This window comes from Panthera pardus, unplaced genomic scaffold (assembly GCF_024362965.1).
Source record: "Panthera pardus isolate Hobbes unplaced genomic scaffold, ASM2436296v1 HiC_scaffold_20, whole genome shotgun sequence".
Taxonomy (NCBI): Eukaryota; Metazoa; Chordata; class Mammalia; order Carnivora; family Felidae; genus Panthera; species Panthera pardus.
The window spans coordinates 24,814,137-24,838,731 of NW_026526766.1; the positions used below are offsets into that span (position 1 = coordinate 24,814,137).

At 37.4% G+C, this 24,595-nt stretch overlaps 1 protein-coding gene and 1 long non-coding RNA gene across 5 annotated transcripts in view; one reads left to right on the forward strand and one right to left on the reverse strand.

Moving 5' to 3' along the window:
• Positions 1 to 1,119: 1,119 nt before the first annotated feature.
• LOC109251719 (uncharacterized) lies at positions 1,120 to 16,629 on the forward strand. The gene is made up of 2 exons (XR_002073664.2): positions 1,120 to 1,438; positions 16,329 to 16,629. It is a non-coding gene; the product is annotated as an uncharacterized LOC109251719 (long non-coding RNA).
• The window catches only part of KIF27 (kinesin family member 27), a 90,635-nt gene continuing 73,588 nt past the window's right edge, over positions 7,549 to 24,595 (reverse strand). For 3 of the 4 annotated variants that reach the window (XM_019423544.2, XM_019423545.2, XM_019423543.2), the window contains 5 exons: positions 23,636 to 23,851; positions 18,820 to 19,026; positions 17,267 to 17,465; positions 13,934 to 14,098; positions 7,549 to 9,286 (listed from right to left, as the gene is read on the reverse strand). In XM_019423544.2, the coding sequence (XP_019279089.2) occupies positions 8,802 to 9,286; positions 13,934 to 14,098; positions 17,267 to 17,465; positions 18,820 to 19,026; positions 23,636 to 23,851 (1,272 nt within the window). In that variant the 3' untranslated portion in view covers positions 7,549 to 8,801. The remainder of the gene's footprint in view (positions 9,287 to 13,933; positions 14,099 to 17,266; positions 17,466 to 18,819; positions 19,027 to 23,635; positions 23,852 to 24,595) is intronic. The other variant, XM_019423546.2, reaches the window with a different exon arrangement.

Consider the following 24,595-nt stretch of genomic DNA (forward strand, 5'->3'; position numbering starts at 1 on the left):
ATCAATTTGAATTTTTTTAAGTGAAATGTGATCCTAAACTTGGAAAAAAATGATAAGCAATTGTGATCAAAGCAGTAGATATAGAGCAGTTTTCTATTTATGGAAGGGCAAAATGGCCCTGAAAAATTAGTGCTCTTGCCCTCTCATAAAAACTGGTTAGATGTGGGGGCGCCTGGATGGCTCAGTTGGTTAAGCATCTGGCTCTTCATACCCACCCAGGTCATGATCTCACGGTTGGTAAGATAGAGCCTTTCGTGGGGCTCTGTACTGACAGTGTGGAGCCTGCTTGCAATTCTCTCTCTCCCACTTTCTCTGCCCCTCCCTCATTTGAGCTATCTCAGAACAATAAGTAAACTTAAAAAAAAAAAAAAACCAGTTGGATATGATTTCTGTGTTCAGATACAGTTTTTGATGCTTGCTGCTTTTGAGCATGTGTACCTTTGGTCAATTGAAAAGCACTTTTTATGTCTGTGAGTTTACAGCTTTATGTGTGTGCCTGGCTCAGAAGCATATTTCCTTCTAAAAAAAACCTCCTTGGAGCACCTGGATGGCTCAGTAAGTTGGGCATCGTTAGCTGGGCGTTCGCTCTTGATTTTGGCTCAGGTCATGATGTCATGGTTCATGTGATCAGACCCCACCATCAGACTCCATGCTGCTGCTTGGGATTCTCCCTCTTCCTCTTTGTCCCTCCCCCATGTTCTCTTTCTCTCAAAATAAATGGACATTTATAAAAATAAAATTAAAAAATCTCCTTGATTCTCTATTCCTTACACTGCTTTATCTTCTCCATAGTATTTATCATTGGAATGTAAGTTCCCTGACAGGGCTAGAGTTTCAGCTCTGTCCTCAACAATAATAGGTTAGTTAGTAGAAAGCACTAAGCAGGAAAAATGCTTTATTTATAAAATAAATACTATGGAAAATTTCAATCTGTAGTACATAGATGCCCTTTTTGTGATGTACAAGTAACTTCCGTTACTGGTTCACCCTTTGGAAGAGGCACAGATCCTTCCCCACATAAGAGCGAAATCCCAGGACGCTGGCCCTGGTTCTAAGGGGTGTTTTGGTTTGCTGTGGCCTGGTCAATTAAACTCACACAATCAATTCCTTATACCTACTTCCCCTTCTCCTGGGAGATAGTAAACTTTGTAATAAACCTTACTGAGAAGACCTCAGTACCATTGAAGGTAACTCTTCCAGGGAAAGTGTACATTAGTATTCTTCCCTTCTGATTTATTTGTTCACAATCCACTAGAATACTTCTGACTGTAAGTTCCATTACTCTTCAAGTCTTGGCCTGTTCTTTGATTACTTGGCTGTGCAGGTCTTGGGTGCTCTGATCTAAAAAGAAACAAAATATTCTGTAACACTGGCAGATACTTGCAAACTGAGGGGAAGGAGCTTCCCTCAAAATGCATATGAAGGAGAGACCACCATGGTAATGTCAGATTTAATTCTAATCTGCTTCTTGTATATAGTAGCCAAGAGCATCAAATGCCAAACAAAGACTAACTTTGCTGTTAATTTGATCACATACTTATACATGTACCCAAAATTAACTTACTGTTTTAGTTTCCTTGAGGGGAAAATTTGAGTTTAAAACATCTTTGTGACTACCAAATGGAAAACATTCTTCTCAGTTTTAAGAAGTTACTTTCTGCCATATTTCATTAATAACTCACAAATGTAATTGTTACTTAATAAATAAGGAACAAATAGGCAAAAAAAAAACAAAAACTGGTGGTTAAAAACCCAGTAAAAACATACTCTTTCATTCATAACTCAAATTGTCATGAAGCACTTCTTATGCTTATAAAACAGACTCAGCCAAGTCTTTAAAATATTTTCTTGGGAGAATAGATTTCACATGAAACTTTTCCAGAGAACACCATTGTTTCGACTGTTGCTAACAAATGTAACTAAAACTCTGATAATTTGTTTAAAAATATTTTAGAATATATGTATAAGATGAGCAACCATATTTGTGCTAAAATGTCCCACTTTGACAGCCAATTCTATGGAAAACCCACTTATAATTCCATCATAAACATATATGATGCTTTAGTTTTCAAAGTGCTTTCATGTATTTGATAAGGTAACAGACTATGTGCCTTATGGTAAAATTAGCAATTTCCCTCCCAATTAATTTAATTACTTTGAGTTGCATTTGATAAGATTTTGATTTAAAACACAAGGGAGTGATTCATAAATTGCTTTTTTTTTTTTTTAAGAGAAGGCTGGTGTTTCAGAAAAATATTATTTAATGCACTCCATTCAGATGTTAACCTGAGTCATTCTGGTCATGTTGTGGTTGTATTTTACAATCGGTGACACCTGGTACTAGTTGGGAAAATGTCCAGTGAAACAGATAGGCTTAGCTCCAGGCTTCAGATGGAACAATTCAGACGCTGCCCAACCCCCAGTTTGATGGGGATTTCAAAAGGAGATCAGCCTCTCCATATATAAATATGTTACACTGTTCGCATTCTTCCCATCTAGAAAAATCATGCTAGAGAGTAAAATAAACAAACAAAAAACTTTGACCATTTTAATACATATCATTTATTACATAAATCAGCCAAATTCATGGTGGACAGTGAAATGCCACTGCAGACCACAAACAAAAATGAATAACATCAATTCAGCCTCTCAGGCAGGCCAATAGCTGCCGGTTTGTAATCATGAATGGAAGTCTTTTATCCAGAGGTTTTTCAGTAGAAATATTCAAGGATATTTTAGCAGAGAGAAAAATTAAGCAAAATGGTTACGTGTTGTATAAAGATAAATCCTGGCAATTTTGCCTACAGTGTTTGTTTTGGCATACTATTCATGGCTCTTCAATGGTAAAATCGCTTAAGTTTTATTTTCTTTGGTTTATGTCTTGGCTGTTGGAATCTATCCAAAACTGTTTTTTGTAATTCTCTATTGAATAGCTCCACAATTTCCATCCTATCAAGGATGGCTTCTTTTCATATAATCCTGAATTTTAGCAATCATAGGAAAAGGAACTGGTATAAAAACTGGGATGTATATTTTCAACAAGCAAATTCAATACTGAGAGTATTCTTCAGGGTTTAGAGATAGCCGAAGATTGAAGTTAAGCTTTAGTGTTGTTGCCAGAGAAATAAAATATATTCTCTCAAAATATTTTTTAAAACTCTTTTCTGGTCTACAGAATGCTTTAAAATAAACCTTTTTACCTAGTGTTCTTATCAGAGCTATTTGAATCCTAGAACATTATGGGAAATGAGGGTTAAGTAAGCCGTAATTGTCCTATAATTTGTTGTTGATAATTGGGAAAGAGGGGGGAGGGTCTAAAAAGTGGTTCTTTTAAAAGACTTTCGGATCAAATAAATTCTAACAATATTTACTACTTTGCATTTAAAAAATGATACCTCCCTTTGTATATACTGTAATAAGCTTGAAAACACATTAATACAGTATACAAATATTGTTTTAAAATACATTTTTGTTCTACTTGAATTACACAAGTATTAACTAATAAATGGAGTTTTAAATTTCCAACAATCATAAGTATGAAACATTTTTTTTAAGTTTTTTTAAACATTTATTTATTTTTGAGAGACAGATACAGACAGAGCATGAGCAGGGGAGGAACAGAGAGAGAGGGAGACACAGAATACAAAGCAGGCTCCAGGCTCTGAGCTGTCAGCACAGAGCCTGGCGGGGCTCAAACTCATGAACTGCGAGATCATGAGCTGAGCCGAAATCGAGTTGGACCCTTAACCGACTGAGCCACCCAGGCACCCCTGAAACATTTTAAAAAATATTTATTTTTATACTCTTCTGTTGTGAATGAACTTGTTCCTTGGGCATATAAGGATCTTGCTCAGTATTAACAGCCTGTGAGATTGTTGTACTTTTCTTTTAAAGTACTATAGAGGGGACACCTGGGTGGCTCAGTTAAGTGTCTGACTCTTGATTTTGGCTCAGGTCATGATTTCATGGTTCCTGGGATTGAGCCCTGTGACAGGCTCTGCGCTCACAGCGTGGAGCCTGCTTGGGATTCTGTCTCTCCTTCTGCCCCTCTCCTGCTTGCTCTTGCTCTCTCTCAAAATAAATAAACATAAAAAAAATAATAAAGTACTGTAGATAAAACTCAGTAGAAGTGTGTATCACAATTTACCAGTAGAACATAATAGCTAAGTCTAAGTCAATACATTTAGACTCAATCATATTACACTGCTAGCATTTCACATAGGGGCTTTTCTCTTGACTCATTATGGAAATTCCTAGGGAAAAAAAATATTAAAAGGGACAAAGAACTATGGAAAATATCAAAAGTCAATATTATAACATCAAGTTTTTTTTTTTTTTTTTTTTTATTTTGAAAGAGAAAGCATGTGTGAACAGGGGAGGGGCAGAGAGAGAAGGAGAGAATCCCAAGCAGGTTTCTCACCACCAGCACAGAGCACAGCCTGAGTGGGGCTTGAATTCATGAACCATGAGATCATGACCTGACCTAAAATCAAGAGTCAGATGCTTAACTGACTGAGCCACCCAGACGTCCCAACATCAAGTTTTTCTGAGCTTTCTTTTGATAATTTCTCATGTTCTAATTACCTCCATGTTGGGGTATTGTTGGGGTCAACACAAAGATCATGATAAAAATCAAACACCATGTATGCACTGCATTCCAAGAGCAAGGAACGCAGGCAGTCCCTCCTGGTGCCAATGACAAAGGGGTGCATTGTTTGTAGAGTATTTAAAACATTGAAACTTATGAAAAGTCAGCTTGCTTTTAATTGTCAGCATCGAGATAAACAATGACAGTGATAAAATATTCCTCCCCATTGGGCAGTTGCCCCTACTGCCCTTTGAAAACACTACTGCCCATACGAGCTCAAAAGTATTACATATCAATGCACTTGAGGTGTTTATTGCGGAAGGATCCATTCCCACATTTCTTTTCAAAAAAGATTTTTTTTTAATTTATTCATTTTTGAGAGAGACAGACAGAGCACGAACAGGGGAGGGGCAAAGAGAAAGGGAGACAGAATCCCAAGCAGGCTCAAGGCTCTGAACTGTCAGCACAGAGCCAGACACAGGGCTCAAACCCATGAACGGTGAAATCATGACCTGAGCTGAAGTCAGCTGCTTAACAGACTGAGCCACCCAGGTGCCCCCACCTTTGTCTTCAATTTTTGAAAATATAAGTGTTGAAGAATGTGTTAGTACTAATGAAGGGAACCTTTGGCCTGTTATAAATTTAAATGGAAAATATACATAATTAATATTTTTTAATATTCCAGTGAAGTTGAGAGAAGAATGGTACACAAGCAGACACTGAACTTTCAGATATTGATGCACCAGTGTTTTAAGAGTCACATGTACCTAAGGGAATAAATGAAAGAGCAAAACGGGTCATTCTTGCATTTGATGCATGAGAATTTAGGTTGACTATAGAATCAAAACTCCCACTAAGGATGTGACTCCCTAGCAATTCATTCTAAGACTTACTATAAGACCTCTATTAACTTCTTTCATATAAGACACCTATTCTTTTTTTTTTAAGTTCTTATTTATTTATTGTGAGAGAGAGAGAGTGCAAGCAGGAGAGGGGCAGAGAGAGAGGGGAGTGGAGAGAGAGAATCCCAAGCAGGCTCCACACTGCCAGCACAGAGCCCGAAGTGGGACTCAAACTCACAGGCTGGTAAAATAGCTACTCTTAAATAAGCATTTACCACATTATTGACCTGAACTAATACAAATAAGCCAACGACTAATGGCAATAAAGTCCACACTACTGAAGATCATTTGTATTTTTCCTGACTCTTCGGGCAAAGTCCATAAAGATATGAAGAACAGAGGGACCAAAAATCAAAACAAAAACATCACAACCAAAAAACCCATTAGCAAAAGAAAACAAATATTAAAGCACAAAATCACCTTCATTGATATTCTCGCCACCCAGAATTCCCATCCTTATACGATTCTCCAACTCTGTTACCTGTAACACTCTGATGTTACAGAAGGAACTAGTACTTTACAGAGGCAAATATGTTTCCTTCCAAATGCTCTAAGTGGAGAAAAACCTGTAATGAACAAAAAAAGAAAACCACACACATATTTTATATATACTCTAAAAGGCAAATACAGTGACAAAATTGTTAGACTAAGGAAAGCATATGACTGAGTAAAATTTATTAGTAGCATTTGTTAAAAAATAAGTTTACTTGCCTTGGGGGAAGTGTCATAATTCTTCTTTCCTTTGTGAGGGCACTAAGCTAGAATGACATGGAAGTTCACTTCCAGAACATATTTATTGTTCAGGACATTACTTATAGGTATGTGTTTGTGTAGGTACATGAAATCTATTATAGCATATAAAGGATATATGTTTAACCAAAAGGAAGAAAAATTGTACCTTTCTTATTTAGAAGTCAGTTCACATTTGCATTATCAAATCTAATCACCGTTGGTTTGATATAAATTTTTTTGCTTTGTTAGTGAGTTAGCTTTTAGAAAATACTTTTATGTTTCCACAGGCAAAACAAGTATATGTCAATTTCTTAGGGAAGCAAGATTCCAGAGTTAGAATATATTCTTATATGAATAATTTCTAAATCATTACTTAATTTATAAGGAATTTACAATTAGGACCTTAATTAATAACTATGCATTCATTAATAAATATATCATTGTTGTGCTTTGTTAAGGCACTGGCCTTTGCCATTATGTGTGTGTGTGTGTGTGTGTGTGTGTGTGTGTGTGTGTGTATATATATATATATATATACATATATTACACATGCTATATATTGAGCATATATCCTACAAACTAAAGGCAAAAAGAAGAAACTAGCTTAAAACCAGAATCTGACTTGAAATAGTCTCTGCTTAAAATATATTTTCCAAGTTAGTTTGTAAATTCCTTGTCTAAAGTTATTTCTCATTGGGCCAATATCGGACATTGTGGTAAGTCCATTCCCAGGTAAGTCCACAGCAGTCTATTTAACCTACATTTTTTTTAATGTTTGTTTTTGAGAGAGAGAGCAAATGAGGGAGAGCAGACAGAGGGGACGCCAGAGGATCTGAAGCAGGCTCTGCACATTCAGAACAGAGCCTGATATGAGGCTTGAACTCACAAGCCATGAGACCATGATCTGAGCCAAAATCAGATGCTTAACCAACAGAGCCACCCAAACACCCCTATTTAATCTACAATTTAAATGAATTTCAGTACTATGCTTAAGAGATACACAAACTATTCACTGATTTAGAAGTTTGTTTTGTTTTGTTTTTCTTCTCCTCTAGGAGCTGGTTTTTAGCAATGAGAACAAGGAACCCTACTCCCCAAGGCCTAGAAACCAGAAAAACAAAACCATAAGTGTTTGAGCACAAAGGGACAGTTTGGGTCTTAGGTAAGAATGGGTAGGGTCAATAACAACAGAGGAAAGGACAAAAGAAAAATATTAGTAGCAGCATCACATAAGAAAAACTGGAGTCAGCAAGGAAGTGGGTGACTCTAATTGAGTAGACATCCATAAGTCAGGGTGGTTTTACTACTGCCCAACCCAAACAGTAATTAGTTTAAGAAAAAATTTTATTTTACAAGTGAAAATGTGGAAAAGTAACATAAATGACAACAGCAGCAACAAAAAGTAACAAAATACCTCTGGTCATTATAATGGGATGTTTTCGTGATTAAAAAGTATGATGAACAAGTACAAACTGTTTGTTGGGCCAATCAGTGTTCAGTTCTTAATTCCAAACTGAAGTTTAGATTATATAGTAAGATTTAGACTAAAAAAAATCATGAAGAAAAGTTTTCATTTACATATTTACAGTCCCAATGCAGTCTGGCCTGCCTGTGTGCATGACCTGACCTAGCAGGCCGTAGAAAAAAATCTCCCAGTAAGCCCAACAGATCATTAGCTATAGAGCCTCTGGTTAGACGTCAAGTTTATAGTCATACTCCCTGTGACCAGGTATCTTTGCCTTGAAATGCTGGAATGCTTTATTGTCATTCTATTATTGCTTCCCTGTGGCAAGGAACTGCATTCTTTCCCCCAAATCTAGTAGCCTAATGAGATATATGTTGAATAGACAGGGTGGGAGAGAGACAAAGACTTACATTCCATAATATTAGCAAACCAACAATATGACATTCTGAAAACAATCTCAGAAAAAGCAGAGAACCATGTTTAAAAAGTCTAGACTGATCACCTAACCTCTGTGGACACTGAGGACCATAAATTAACTTTAACCATAAACCTAATCAGTTACCTTCATCCACAGACTGCATTTTGGCACAGATTTTCAGCTATGCCAAAACACATGCAGCAGGAGACTCCCCTGCTCATACAAGCAATATTTAACTGCATCTCTCCAAAATAACAAACACTTATTTATATTTGAGAATGATAATAATATGAACTTGTAAGATATAATTAATGTATTAAAACATACTTTTATATTATATGGCAATATACATTTGATGGATATTTTAGTTTATAATCCTACTTTTATGTTTTGTTCTTTACATATGCCTGGAAAGAAATTTTAAGCAAAGTTATAAGGGGAAATATTTAAATATTCCATTATTTGATACTATGGGAAAACGTGTTCATTTCGTTATTATGGAAATATCTGCAAGTCATTAAAACTCCCCAAATATACCACAGAAGATACACACATCTATAGTATATAAAATGATTCCTTCCTTCCCTTCTTCCTTTATCCTGAGGGAAGAACTAGTGAGCATAAGCTTTAATTTCTAACAGGTTAGAAAAAGGAATCTTACACCTCTACTAAATTGAAAATTGTATTATCAAATGCCTATGTTTTAAAGTCACTCGGCTTCCTAGCTACTTCAATGGAATCAGGAGTCATAGATCCAACCCCAACTCCAAGACTGGAACGCCGTAGTGATAGTTCCAAGGCAGAAATCTGACGTAACTCTTTACGACATAACTTTACAGACGTGACACCATGAAGCTGTCCTGCGTTTCCCACTGGCTGGATTTGGGGTGATGGTCGACTGTGAGATTTTATGAAATGATACTCGTCTAGTTCTTTTTTATCCTCATTGTTTAGCAAATGCCCACTAGTGGGTGCTAAAGAGCTACAGATTGGAGGTAATTCCGGGGCCTCTTCCCAGAGCTTCTGAGGATTCAGTTGTGTTCTTAAACTGCTTGTTGAACTGTCTAATTCTCTTTCTCTTCCACTTAACTTCATACTTTCAGTTCTGGATGCCCATTTTAATTCTTCTGCAACCATGACTGCTTCTTCAGGGTTCAGGACTCCATCTCCAGCATCACGATCTTAAAAATAACCCAAAAAGCAAAAAAAAAAAAAAAAAAAAAAAAAAAATTAGAGCTTTCCTCAAAAACAGGAATTTTAAGGATATCCTATTATCACTCAATATAAATGATGTCTTTCAGATTAAATAACAATTTTTTAAAATCTTTATTTATTTTTGAGAGAGAGACAGAGTGTGAGCAGGAGAGGAGCAGAAAGAGAGGGAGACACAGAATCCAAAGCAGGCTCCAGGCTCTGAGCTGTCAGCACAGAGCCCGACACGGGGCTCAAACTCGTCAAACTGCGAGATCATGACCTGAGCCGAAGTCAGATGCTCAGCCGACTGAGCCACCCAGGCGCCCTTTAAGTGACTTCTTTAGACAAACAGAAGTGTGAATACGAATTATTATTTCACTTATAGACATTTTGAATGTGAATAGCTGAGAACTTTTAATTCATGGAACAAAACTGAGAAACAGTCACCTACTGATTTTGTTTCTCCTTGGAAACACAGGAGTACTTTGGGCCTCTCCGGTGCCCTTCCATGCCTGCCCTCCACTGGGCTTGCCACTGTGAACCACAGTCCAAACCTTGGCTAAGTGAAGCCAGCATTGGAGAATACTGGCTCTATGTCTGGGGAATCTTTGGGGACATGGCATCACGTGTGTGAAAATCTAATCTTGGTTAGAAGTCCCAGCATGATGGCAGGGTTATGCTCTCTCAGGGTATTCTGGGGATCCACCATCAAAATGGAGGTGACAGCGTATCTCCTCAGTGGGGATACCCTGCTGGAATGACTGACAGGAGTGAGTGAAGAGATCAAAGCTAGAGGTCTTCAAATCAAAGAACTATCTAATATCAAAGATAAAAATTTACTTAAAAGAAGTCCATATAGGCCCTAGACCTAATATGATGAAAAATGCCAACTCTAACATACACTGGCACGTGATTAGTACTTTTTGTCCTATGAATACCAAGTATAAAAACAGAAGTTGCACACTGGCAGCTTCCAAGCCAAATCTGGCCCACAGACGTGCTTTATTTAGCCTATGAAACAACATGTGACCCCAACATTTTATTTTTCCTTACTGTGTGTATTTTATTTATTTTTGTTTTGTTTCTTTTGGGGGGGGTTTGTTTTTGTTTTGATAATTATTTTTTCTTTTTAACCCCAACATTTTCAATTGGAAAGTTACATATAAAAATATAGATTTCTGGGGCACCTGGGTAGCTTAGTCGGTTGAGCATCTGACTCTTGATTTTGGCTCAGGTCATGATCTCATGGGCATGATCCTGCGTCAGGTTCTGCACTGTGTGTGGAGCCTGCTTAGGAGTCTCTCTCTCCCCCTCTCTCCCTGCCCTTCCCCCGCGTGCTTTCTCTCTCTCAAAATAAATAAACTTAAATAAAGAGACTACTATCAAAAACCAATGAACTGAATACCAAGCCAGCTATGTATTAAGGATACTGAGTACTAAATGTATAATACTTTTTAGGGAATTCAGAATTTGATATATTTAAATCGCTGTATTTATAATTCAAACAAACCTTGTTTAATGTCATTATATTAGAGCAGCATTTCGAGATAGGATATATACAGTACAAGCTATATCTCAAATAGGATTCCAACTGTAACTTTTTTGACATTTGTATGGGGACAATATTGAAAAGAATTATGCTAACTGTTAATGGTTGTGGGTAGAATTATGGGTGATTTTTTTTGGCTTTGTCTCTATATTTTCAAATTTTTCTACAATAACTATATTACTTTTTAGAGCTAAAAAAATAAAAGTATTTAAGATGTTTCTAGGGGCGCCCGGGTGGGTCAGTCGGTTGAACATCTGACTTCAGCTCAGGTCATGATCTCATGGTTTGTGGGTTCGAGCCGCACATCGGGCTCTGTGCTTAGAGCTCAGAGCCTAGAGCCTGTTTCGGATTCTGTGTCTCCCTCTCTCTCTGCCCCTCCCCCACTCACGCTCTGTCTCCCTCTGTCTCAAAAATAAACATTAAAAAAATTTTTTTTAAAAGGTGTTTCTAGGTGGGACAGCAGGTTAGCTGAACTAATATCTTCAACATTACTATCAAGACTAGCCTTTTCAGGGCATCTGGGTGGCTCAGTCTATGGAGCATATGACTCTTGATCTCAGGGTCGTGAGTTTCAGGCCCACATTGGGAGTAGAATTTACTTTAAAACGGATAAACAAATAAAAAAGGCTAGACTTCCCAAGTAAGTTGGTCAGACAGGTGTCATCACTTTATATATTTTCAAGATTATTTAACTTTTTCAAAGTTTTTTGCATTTGTCTCATTGAAGAGCAGGACGAGGATCCAGGACAAGGATTAAACCTCTATACCACCATACCACACTGGCATTTTAAGAGATGTCTAGTTGACTCAGTAATACAAACATGGGACACTGAAACACTAAATATCTAATTTCAGATATCTCGAGTTTGAAAGTGGATTTTTTTAAAGCTAAAATGGCCTTATGCTGATTGTTCTGTTTGCTACTTAATACCTGTTTCCATTTCAAATTTTTATAAGTCATGTTTCAAGTACAAGGTTCAGCTATATACTGCAGGCAGAATTTCAAGTAAATGTTTTAATTATATCAGTACCTCTCCATTACTACCTTGAAAATAAAAAAAATGTAGTCTCTCTGGCAGGATCTGCATGTTTGTATCACATTTCTATCTACAACAACTTTTATCCTAGAATATTGAACCAGGAGTTGTAAGACAAAAGACCTTAGACCATGTTCTAATTACTGTTGTGTTTGTAAGTTACTTGACCTAAGTTTCAATTCTCTTCTCTAAAAATGGGATTAGCAGACACTGGCCTACATTGAGTTTAAGGGTTGAATGAACTACTCATGAAAATGTCTATAAATTATAAATATCATAAATATAATGTAGCAGTAGAACTATCTGTCTAAGATATTACTGTTTTAAACTTTAAAGCTATGTTAATTCTGCTTACATTATATATTCAGCATGTATCTTTTCATTATGCATATATATAATTTTTCACTGGTCTCTTTACAATCTTGTTGTACCCATCTTTAAGTGGTCTTCTTTATAGATACAAAATAGGCCTGTGTTCCTAAAAGGTTGTAAAGTCAACTTTGCATGAGCCGTACTTGACTTATTAGAATACTTTCTCTATAGGAAGGCTAATTCTTTTACGAAATGTAAAATATATTATTTTAGAAATACGGATTCTTCTCTCATTGGCAGACTTGAGGAGGGTATATTTTAATCATGGCACTTTCTACTTTTGCAAGATTTTATATCATTTCATATCATTTCATTTAGGAAGGTGCTACTTCTACATAACTACATACAATTAGGCAAGAAAGCATCTTTGGCTCAACAGTGAGTTTTATTATATTTTTGAATTTCAAGAGGTCATGGTGAAAAAGACCTGATCTTAGAAATATACACAATATACCTTTACTTGTAGTATTCACTATTTATTTTACATTTTTGTAATAATCAGAACACTTAATTTATGATAATATAGGAAACAACAGCTATCTTAGATTATAGGGTTATTTTAAGTAAGGGGATACAAAAGCCCATGGCACATGACAGCCAATAAATATGTGACATTTCCTTCACACATCTACATTTGTTTCTTCGTTCACTTCCCCTGTGATTCTGTGGCATCCACAGATTAGACAATTTAAAAATTTTAATTCAGTATATTAACATACAGTGTTATATTAGTTCTAAATGTACAATACAGTGATTCAACAATTCTATATACTGCTATGTTAAGTGTACTCTTAATCCCCTTTACCTATGTTACCCATCCTTCCACCCATCTCCCCTGTGGTAACGACCAGTTTGTTCTCTATAGCTAAGAGTCTGTTTTTCTGGTTTGTCTCTTTTTCAAACATTTGTTTTGTTTCTTAAATTCCACATATAAGTGAGATCATATGGTATTTGTCTTTCTCTGACTTTTTTCACTTAGCATTATACCCTCTAGATCTATCCATGTCCTTGCAAATGGCAAGATTCCATTCCATTCTTTTTTATGGAATATTTTATGAATATTCCATGGTATATATGTATGTGTATATATGTATATATACATGCATACATATACACCATGGTACACATGGTGTACATACATATATACCATGATATATATGTACTGGACACTTGGGTTGAGTCCATAATTTGGCTATTGTAAATAATGCTGCAAAAAACATGAGGGTGCACATATCTTTTTGAATTAGTATTTTCAAACTTTTGGGTAAATACCCAGTAGTGGAATTACTCGATCATATAGTAATTTTGTTTTTAATGTGAGGAAACTCCCTACTATTGAGGAAGTCCACAGTGGCTGCACCAGTTTGCATTCCCACCAGCAGTGCATGAGGGTTCCTTCTCCACATCCTCGCCAATACTTGCTGTTCCTTGTGTTGTTGATTTGAACATTACATATAGTTCCTGACAGGTGTGAGGTGGTATCACCTTGTGGTTTTGATTCGCATTTTCCTGATGATCAGGACTAGACGACTATTTTTGTTTACCGAGACCAATACAAGTTAAATATCGAATTCTAAATAACCACATCAATTGGAAAAGGCTAAACTCCAAGTCAGTCACCAAATACTAGATACACCAAATACTGTCAGCGTGACAAGTAACACTAAAGGTCTTACGTTCAGATGGTACTTGTTGCCGCCGAACTGTTTCCCCTACCAATTCCTTAAGTTTCTTCTTAAGATCTCTGCTAGTTTTCTTATAGAAATAAAGGTCTTTTTCCAGCTGCTGGATTTTATCTTCATATGTTTTGAAAGTTTCCATAATGCCTTCCCCCTCTTGCTCTATGAAATAGAAATTTACACTTCAAATCAGTTTAAAATAAATGGCTGAAAATTATGTTCTAACATAGTCTCCAGACTATACTTAATGAGTCAGAAGTATGTTACCTGTATCTGGTACCTGAAAGGATTTGTTTGCAGCTACAACTTGGATTCTTCTAGCCTTAGTCACCTTCTCCACCCTACCCCCTATCAATTACCACATTTTCACAATTCATAACTGCTTTTTGAGTAGCACTCACTAGATTTATCCTTAGAACAGCATAAATAAGGTGTTTTCCATTAAAAGTTCATGTTTGGAACCTGTCCATCAGTTGCATCACTTAAAGTTCCTATCAGGAACTGTGGATGTATGGAAAGTCATAGGCTCAAGAAATCTACAGCCAAGCCTCTACCTCTAAAAAAAAACTCCAAAAACCTGTCAAAAGAGGCTACAGAAAGATTAAATAACAAAAGCAAATACCATACAAAAAGACCGGAAAATAGCATGAGTTGTAGTTTATGCTACAATATAGCTTAAAGCTTCTAATTAATATTTATGAATGTCTAATAAACTGTCCCTATTGGGTATGTTTTAGAATCAGTAAAACCTAGTTATTGACCCTCTGAAAATAAATACTTTCCGATCTACTTTTTCCTATTGGTAAATTTACAAAATGGTCCTACTGATTGTAATGATCCTTTGTTGTAACTGGCTGTTTTGAAAAATGTGATCTAAGTATATTGGATATTTTAAATTAACTCATTATCTTGTATTTAAAAGTACTTTAGGGGCACCTGGGTGGCTCAATTGGTTAAGCATCTGACTCTTCAGCTCAGGTCATGATTTCACAGTTCATGGTATCGAGCCCCGTGTCAGGCTCTGATTCTCTTTCCCTCTCTCTGCTCCTACCCTGCTCACTCGTGCACTCTCTCTCTCTCTCTCTCAATCTCTCAAAAATAAATAAATAAACTTTAAAAAATACTTTAAATTAGGGGTTCCTGGCTAGCTCAGTGTAGTGTGCAACTCTTGATTTTGGGGTTGTGAGTTTAAGCCCCATGTTCGATATAGAGATTAGTTTAAAAAAATCTTTTAAAAAAATCTTTAAAAAATACTTGAAATTAGGGGTGCCTGGGTGGCTCAGTCGGTTAAGTGGCCGACTTCGGCTCAGGTCATGATCTCGCGGTCCGTAAGTTCGAGCCCTTGTTGGGCTCTGTGCTGACAGCTCAGAGCCTAGAGCCTGTTTCGGATTCTGTGTCTCCCTCTCTCTGACCCTCCCGTTCATGCTCTGTCTCTCCCTGTCTCAAAAAAAAAAAAAAAGTTAAAAAAAAATACTTGAAATTAATAACACCATAAATCAGAATCCTCATAAAGAATACATCTGGGCATCTGGGTGGCTCAGCCAGTTAAGCGTCAAACTCCTGATTTTGGCTCAGGTCATGATCTCACAGTTCATAAGACTGAGCCCCGCACTGGAGCCTACTTGGGATTCTGTCGCTCCCTCTCTCTCTGGCCCCTCCCCTTTGTGTGTGTGCATGTGTTCTCTCTCTCTCTCTCTCTCTCTCTCTCTCTCTCTCAGAATAATTAGGTATTTAAAAATATTATATATGTCAACTTAATTTTACATACCATATTTAGTTGAAATTAGAAAATTCATAAATTATTAACATTTTGTTATGAAAAACTTATCCCAGCTATAGAAATGAATGATTTTTAAAATGTTCTTATTTGGCTATAGCATGAGCTTTTGTGGTACAATGCATGTCACTTGAAAAATACATTAAAAATTCTAATAAGGGGTGCTTGGATGGCTCAGTCAGTTGAGCGTCCAACACTTGATTTTGGCCCAGGTCATGATCCCAGGGTCATGGGATCAAGCCCTGTGTCAGGCTCCATGCTGGGGGTGGAGCCTGCTTAGGATTCTTACTCCCTCTGCCCCTCTCCTCCACTCTCATGTTCTCTCTCTCTCTCTTCTAAAACAAAAACAAAAACAAAAACAAAGAAAACCCCCACAAATCTATTAAAATATCACTTTATAGAGACTTAAGACAGAACTAAAATAAGGTAAGGAGAGCTGTTTGAATGAAGTGATGTATAGGATCCTGTCAAGGAAATCCTGTCATCAGACAACCGCTTGCTAATTAACTGGCTATAAAATTAACTTAGAGGCACACTGCTTCAACACTCAAATTTATATATTTCCCAATTTTCTGCTTGCTCATGTTGTTTCTCCATTGTTTAACCCATTTCCAGCTATAGATTCACAAGAATCAAGACTAAGCAGCTAAGCAGCCTGGATTGAAGCATTACTAGCATCGCCAGGCAGCGCTTCTGTTGCCATAGCAACTACGTACTGGCCAAATGGCAGGTAACATGAGGACCAACTGCTATGACTGCTCTTTTCACACCAGAATTGACGGCTGAACTACTGTGCACTGATTAACAGTATGTGTCCACTGATGGTAGACTAATTTTGACCTAAGAAATAATCTTAATGCATAAAACTTACAACTAACTGAGTACTGTGACAAATATAACTAGAAATCTGACAAAGCCTATCGCTTTAATTTTCTGTAGGGAAAGTAATTTAAATATCAAGGTACTATATCCTTTGGCGACAGAAACTTTTCAACTGTGTACCACAAAGCTAGAAGTCATCCCACATTTGTACATAGAAAATAGACCAACAACAGGGCACCCGGGTGGCTCAGTAGGTTAAGCGTCTGACTCTTGATTCAGCTTAGGTCATGATCTCAGGGTTCATGAGATTGAGCCCTGCGTCAGGCTCTGTGCTGGTAGTGTGGAGCCTGCTTGGGATTCTCTCTCCGTCTCTCTCTGCCCCTCCCCCATTCATGCTTGCTGTCTCTCAAGATAAATAAACTTAAAAAAAAATAGACCAACAACAAACTGAGGGGGGGGGTTCTTGTGTGTAGCACTAGGGACAGGCAGAGGGATGGCATTTCAAGCATGAATAGCCCTACATCACAGTCAACTATCCCCACGTGTGGTAACCCAACTATCCCCTACGTGTGGTAAACATGCAAAGCACAAAAACAAGTACAAGTAGTAACTATTTATTCATGTTTGACTTTTCATGTTGGGAGTTTTCATTAATCAAATTCTGTCCTATCTTCCTTTCCTAGCCCCTCTGACACATCATTTTTCCACAACTGACCAGAAGGGGCAGGTACCTTTAACATGATGCAACAGCAGCTGCAGTTTTTGCTCATGTTCCTTTTGCTGGAGAGTCAGTCTCCGGTCGCACTGCAATTTCAGATGTTCCAGTGCAGATTCCAACTCACGAACCATATTATCCCGTTCCAGAATCTTCATTTTAACTTCTTCATTCTCTAACTGTAGTTTCCGTTCAGTTTCTCGCAAAATGACCACCTAGCAAAGAAATTTTTTGACCTTTTAACTTTGTCTTAAATAGCCTAATATAATAAGCTACTTCTCTCAGGCTACCTAAAGAACTCCCTTAGTCCCCATGGAATAACTAAGCGAATGCTTTGTAACATACCCACAAAATAACCCAATAGCCTTTTGAGTTTGTTGGGATTCTGAACTGGTTACAAGCTTCATTTTAAATATAATGTGGCTCTATCACCCCCTCCATCATCTCTTAGACATGGTCTCTGCAGTTTATATTTACAATCCTATAACTATTTCTCCAGTCTAAGAAGATAACAGGAACCTAAAGACTCTTGTAACATCCACGTAATTCCCAGTTTTAACTCCAAAATGGATGTTATAAATAAGTAACAGACTTTTCTGAAACTGTAAATACAGAGTTCAGTCTCAGACTGTGCATTTAGTCCAATGGGTTCTTCTCTGCACTGCTGTGAAGTGAAGATACTTCACAGAACTCACTAATGTAATGACCTTCTGTCTAGAAATAAATACTCAGGTTCCCAGGGTCAGAAAACCCACTGACCTTAACCTGGGTGCTTTGGGTTAAGAACCTGTGCTCTAACCCGTGAGTTCTCTGTATCAGAGCCTCAGACAGCACCACACCATTTTTCTGCCCTTCATACATGTGGTAATAAGGATGCACTCTGATCAATGATAGTGGCTTACTACTGACAGTCATTATTCAAGAAGAGGGCTGTGTATAACATTTCCATTAATTTTTTCATCTTTATTTCACTTGTCTAACAGAACTAGAATTTTATTTTAAAATTCCAGTGTTTTATTTTTCATTAATTGTCTGATATTCCTTTACACTGAATATACCTTTCAGAGAAAAGAGTTATCTGTTTAACACTTCATAATATATACCTTAAGAGAAGACATCATTCAGGTTAATGCTAAAATCTACTATTATCTTCATTTCAGTTCACAGGTCTGATGATAATGTACAGGTACAACCCCCCCCCCCCCAGCAACGAAGGAAAGGGAACCCAAAGTTGGAGGGCCCTTGATTTTTCATGAATGCTGAGCAGCAACAAGCAAATCTAGAAAATATCCAAGAAATAGTAACTGAGGAATAGAACTTGAATTCTTCGGTTTTTAAAACTATTACAAAAAGCCCTTCTTTCAAAAGGCCCTTCCAACTTCAAGAACCTCCCGAAGTTGGACATGCACAAAACTTTCAGATGATTACACTCAGTACTGGGAATGGGAAATCATACTTCAATGGTATTTATGCCATCAAATTTTTAGGCCTTTCAATTTCTTAAATGTGAGACATATAAGCATCCTGACCCACCCTTCTATAAGAAAATCCTGTCCCTCAGGAACAAACCTTATTGAAATATCTGAAAAGAATAGCTCTAATCTCAATGGGACTCAGGCAAATTAGTTTTTCCAAGACATTTGCTTCACTACAAGAGAGGTTTTGGAATGAAGCTCTGAGCGAGTTCTGGCGACTCCGGATACTTTCATTCTTGTATTCAATTGCAGCTTCCAAAGCTTCAATCCCTTCTTCAAGTTGAAAAAGAACATGTTCTTCCTAGATATAATAGAAATCACCCATTTTAAATGTAATACTACAACTTGGACTTGGTCATACACTAAGATCTCAACTATGCTACTGGAGTCTAACAAACATTACCATTTGTCTACTAGATTTTAATAATGTTTATTGAGTGCCTGCAATGCTACACAATGTATGTGTATACACACATATATAAAACATAGAATCATTGAATGCTTGCAATAAACTTTGTGTAGTAAAATGGAAGAGGCAAAAGCTAGGTGAGTTATGAAACGTCCCAAGGTCATACGGCAAATGCCAATAACCAGGAAATACACTTGAACAAAGCCTCAGCCTCCAGGACCAGCACTATTGCCAGGTGTCTCCTTCCACAGCTCCTAAAGTGTATATCATGTGTCCGAGAGATCTGGATACTCCCTAGTATCCCTTCAAAGATCTATCGAAATAACAGACTTCCAGGAGGGAAAGAAGAAATAGATTTAGAATAAATTATTAAGGACTAGTCATCAGAAGAGAATCTCTTAGGGAGAAAAGATTATGGCATAAAAAAAAAAGTAGTGAGAATTTAAGGACATGAAACATTTCATAAAATTCCTATGAGATGTCATTACGGGGCAAACAAAGGCATTAAAAATGGTGGTGGTACAACTTTTTTCATATGCTAGAGAAGATTTCCTTCGTAGGGAAAAAAAAAAACCCACAACAAACCTGATGCATCCCTGTCAGTTCTTTGGACTATCCAAACACATAATATTTGGGGGTGTCCAAATTTCTGGCAAGAAATTATTTCAAACTTGGTGAGACTTGGATAAATATTTCTGTATACCTGTATGTGTGGTGGAGGGTTACCACAACTTTGAGTTCCTTGAAGGCAGACCATCTCGTCCATACTCAAGTCCTTACTGCCTGGCACAGTACCTATCATACAGTTTAAACTCAGTAAGTATCTGCTGAATGAGTTAATGAAGAAAAAGGAGAAAAAAATATTTTCATATGTCTGATTATGTGATCGAAATATTTCTTTCCACTCCTTCCCCCAGCATTTCAAGAGAAAATAAGGTTAATATTTCTGATCTACCTAAAGAATAGACTGACTTTCAGAACTCCTTTTCTGGAATCCAGGGAAAAGGTATGTTAACTCATTCCAGTGGGAGGTTGAGTAATACTTACTAAAAAAAAAATTTATAAAATATCTCCTGAAAGAGCTATTTTGTTTCTCTGTGCAATCACTAACCATCAAGGATTTGATGATTTGATAATCACTCCATCAGGAAGAAAATAATATTCACCTTTTTAAGAAAAACAAACTTAAGTCCTGAAAGGTACATTGGTGAATGGATAAGAGGAACCAGAAAATAAAAGTGGACTATCCAAAGAACATATTTAACTTTTGAATGCATACTATGATATTTTCCAAAAACAAATGTGGCAAGAGTTTACCTTTATATATGTCTGAGAACAATTTGGCCCAAATTTAGTTTCTATAGTTTGCATCTAAGTTAGGGAAGTACTGAGATAATATAAGGCAGTATGAATACAGAACCCTGAGGATGGCCCAATCCAGTGAGGCTGCAGTGTATAAATATTCGTGATTCCCTTGAACCCAGCAATAGGTGTGGGTTGGCAAGATGAATGGCAATGGGAAACTGTTCCAGGATGAAAAATGGCCTGGAGGCAAATGACAGATTATCAAGAGTTGACTAATGTTTTATCACAGAGCACTGCTTTTTCACACATGCACCAGGGATCTTGTTAAAATGCAGATTTCTGATTCAGCAGGTCTGGGTGTGGCCCAAGGCTCTGCATTTCTAACAGGCTCCCAGGTGAGGCTGCTGCAGATCCAGAGAGCACACTGAGAGCAACAAGCACCTAAAGCAGGGGGTCTCCAAACAGTTTAGATCACACATCCCTATCAGCGGAAAACCAAAACCAAAACCAAACACACATAAACACTTTTAAGCATTGTATATACGTATATTTCTCCGTAAGTTATATGCATGCAGTTTAGTGATAAAACATAAAATTGAAAGTACAAGTGAAATAAACATAATAGTTCTTATATTTTCTCCTATGCCCCTCTCACTGAGCAACTGCTGTGAATTATTAGAAAAATGGAGTTGAAGTATTTTTTTAAATTTGTTTACGGAATTTACCCACAGAACGAAGTATTTGTCTGTATTAAATTGTTGCAGAATCCCGTACTAGTTTAATCTAAAATCTTTCTATCACTTCCCATTATGAAAACGGTTTTAATCTATTGTGGCAAGAGAAAATAATTCTAAGCTAGTTTAAAGACATCGAAACAGCCAACTATTGCACCTAGATTTTACTGATGTCTTGTGTCACATCACAATCTCATGTTCCTGATCACCTGCTATTGGCAGATCTGTTTGGTAATGTTAATCTTGGCATTAAGACAGTAGTGAGAGCAGAGCCCACTTGAGACTGACACTAAGAAGAACCAACCCTGTGGAAGAAGGCTGCACGGAAGCTCCCATAGCTGATGGAACCCCACGAATTGTAGGAGGCTCATCATTCCCTCAAACCAATCCAGACTGGCTGCTACACAGGTATTATGCATGGTGCTGTGTTTTCCCCACAAAACCCTAAATAATGTTTTTTAGTTACAGAATTCTATATGAAATAGAAATGTAAATGTTTCTTGATAGTGACAATGGAACTTCTACCCCTTCTGCAAAAATAATTTGCTCGTTCCCTTCTCCATGCCTTATTTATGGTGTTCTATCTACAATGGCCTTCTTTCTTGTTATCTGCCAGTATCGTGGTTTTCATAATTCAGCTCAAGTTTCTTTAAATTTTTTTTTTTTAACATTTATTTATTTTTGAGAGAGCGAGACAGAGCCTGAGCTGGGGAGGGGCAGAGAGAGAGGGAGACACAGAATTGGAAGCAGGCTCCAGACTCTGAGCTGTCAGCACAGAGCCCGATGCGGGGCTCAAACTCATGGACCATGAGATCATGACCTGAGCTGAAGTTGGAAACCCAACCGACTGAGCCACCCAGGCACCCCTCAGCTCAAGTTTCTAATGCACCAAAGTTGCCTTGATGAATCTTCCCCCCACGTGATCACTGCATTGCTTTGTATAAATAATATAATAAGTATAGTTTTATTACATTATTATAACTTACTTTTTTTATGTTCTTCAGGGTTTAGAGTTTTCTTATATTTGTCTCTTTTCCCCAGATAGAGTATGAATTTCTCAAAAGAAGCATAATGCTTTTTACTGTTTTGGTTTCTTCTATAGGGTCCGGTAACAGTCTTGGGCAGGCAAGAATTCCTTAAATACTAGTATTATATTTTGCAGTATCTTAGGCTCTCATACCTCTCGATCTACAAGGCCAGGCTCCAATTTAACACCCCCAGGAGGACAGTCTGATTCTGTGATCCTCTCAGCTACTCATGTTATTAAACTGGGCAGTGAAGCTTATAATGCCACATAGCCCCCAATCAAGTTAGTCTTCAATTTCTTTCATCCACACAGTGAACAACAATCTCATTTATGAAATCTTTGCTCTTGTTCCTTCTTACCCAGCCCCCTTAACTTCCATCTCCCATTTGCTCCAATCTAAAACCATACGAGATTCGGCAAGGTGCGTGATCCCCAGCTACTCACTTTCCCTTAACAATCTTCTCTTGCTTTGGTCATGACAGGACAGCAACAATAAATATTTGCATAGGAGGGGCATGTGGGGGGCTCAGTTGGTTAAGCATATGACTCTTGATCTTGGCTCAGGTCATGATATCACAGTTCGTGAGTTGGAGCCCTATGTCTGGCTCTGCGCTGACAATGCAGAGCCTGCTTGGCATTCTCTCTCTCTGTGCCCCTCCCCTGCTTGTACTCTCTCTCCTCTCAAAATAAATCAATAAACTTACAAAATATTTGTAGAGAACATGTAGGCTCAAAAATTCATACTTGTCTGATAAAGTAAGGGATAAGTACCATTGCCAACTGATGTAAAATTTTGAAAAAAGACAAAGTCTGGGACAATTGTGACAGCCAATAAATATACTATCTTTTATAGAGTTTAAAAAAATAAAGGTGAGAGGAGCCATAAGCTCTCCCAAATGAAAACTGCAACTCAAAGGTATTTTTATTGGGATTTGAGTTCTATGCATCTACTTGGGCTGGAATATGCTCCTGCAGGCTGGGCCTTTCTGAAGGAATTAACCCTTAATGTCCTAGTCATTCATGTATGTAACGAATTACCTAATATCGTTCAAGAAAGTTGCAGAGAGAGGAGGTAGGTGCTCTCTTCGGAAGAACTGAGAAAAAGAGTTCTTCAGCTTATCTGTGTTCTGTGATGTCAGATGAGAAACCCCAGCTGAGAAAGTCCCTACTCAAGGTAAATGTTAGTTTCCCATCCGTGGAGATGCCAGTAGGAGGCCATGTTCACGGACCCCTGTGTGAGGATATTACAGTCTCTGGTCAAGCATGGCTTATGGCACCTAATGGGTGCCAGCTCAACTCATTACATCTGACAAAGTTTCAAGAAAACAGAGTTTACCAGATTTATCCATTTTTATGTTTAAGTTAACAAAGATGGAGGAAATCATCCAAGTGACCCATCATAGAGCACTTCCAGTTCTAAAGAATACTGACTTACTTCAGGTGACAACACACTACCATTTTTAAGTTTCTCGTCCACACTGTTTCTTCGTCTCTGTAGCTGATCCTTCTCTTTCTGGAGGGCCTGAACTTGTTCAGAAATCTTTATTTTCTCCTCAGCTGTGCTGCGTTGCAGCTCTACATTCTTTTCAGACAACTCTTGGTCCAACAAGTTCAGGCGAGTTGATATTTTCAAACTATCTGTGTTTAAGACCTAAAAAGACACAATCAACCAAACACCCCAAAAACAGTTATTAGAAACCCAAACTGCATATAAATTAGGAAAAACAGAAAAAAGTTACTAACCGAATATATTTTGAGCTTCCACATTATTGGTTTCTCTTATGGAGTTTTTTGGGCTGGGGGGTTCATTTTTTTAAAATCTTAAGTCGAATGCCTTTTTTTTTTTTTAATGGAGATTCCAATGATGAATTTACTGCCAAGTATTGCTTGGCTATACCAGAGTACAGAGTATTGGTTTTAAGAGGTAACATTTTTTGGGGGGCGCCTGGGTGGCTCAGTCAGTTAAGCGTCTGACTTCGGCTCAGGTCATGATATCACGGTCCGTGAGTTCGAGCCCCGCGTCGGGCTTTGTGCTGACGGCTCAGAGCCTGGAGCCTGTTTCAGATTCTGTGTCTCCCTCTCTCTATGACCCTCCCCCGTTCATGCTCTGTCTCTGTCTCAAAAATAAATAAACGTTAAAAAAATTTTTTTTAAAAAAGAGGTAATATTTTTCTTTTGTATTATTTTCTAAATTAAACTTTTCTTCCTTGGCCTGTTACACAGTTATATGGTCTGTAACTATAACTTCTCTATAGGTTGAGATTTGGTTTGTTGTTTAAACATATAATTTGTTTCTGCTCTTATTTCATTCTGGTCAGAAAATATGGCCAATTAGAGTAATGGAGATCTTCATTATGGCCTAACTTAAAAGAATTTTTTTTTTAAGAAAATTTTT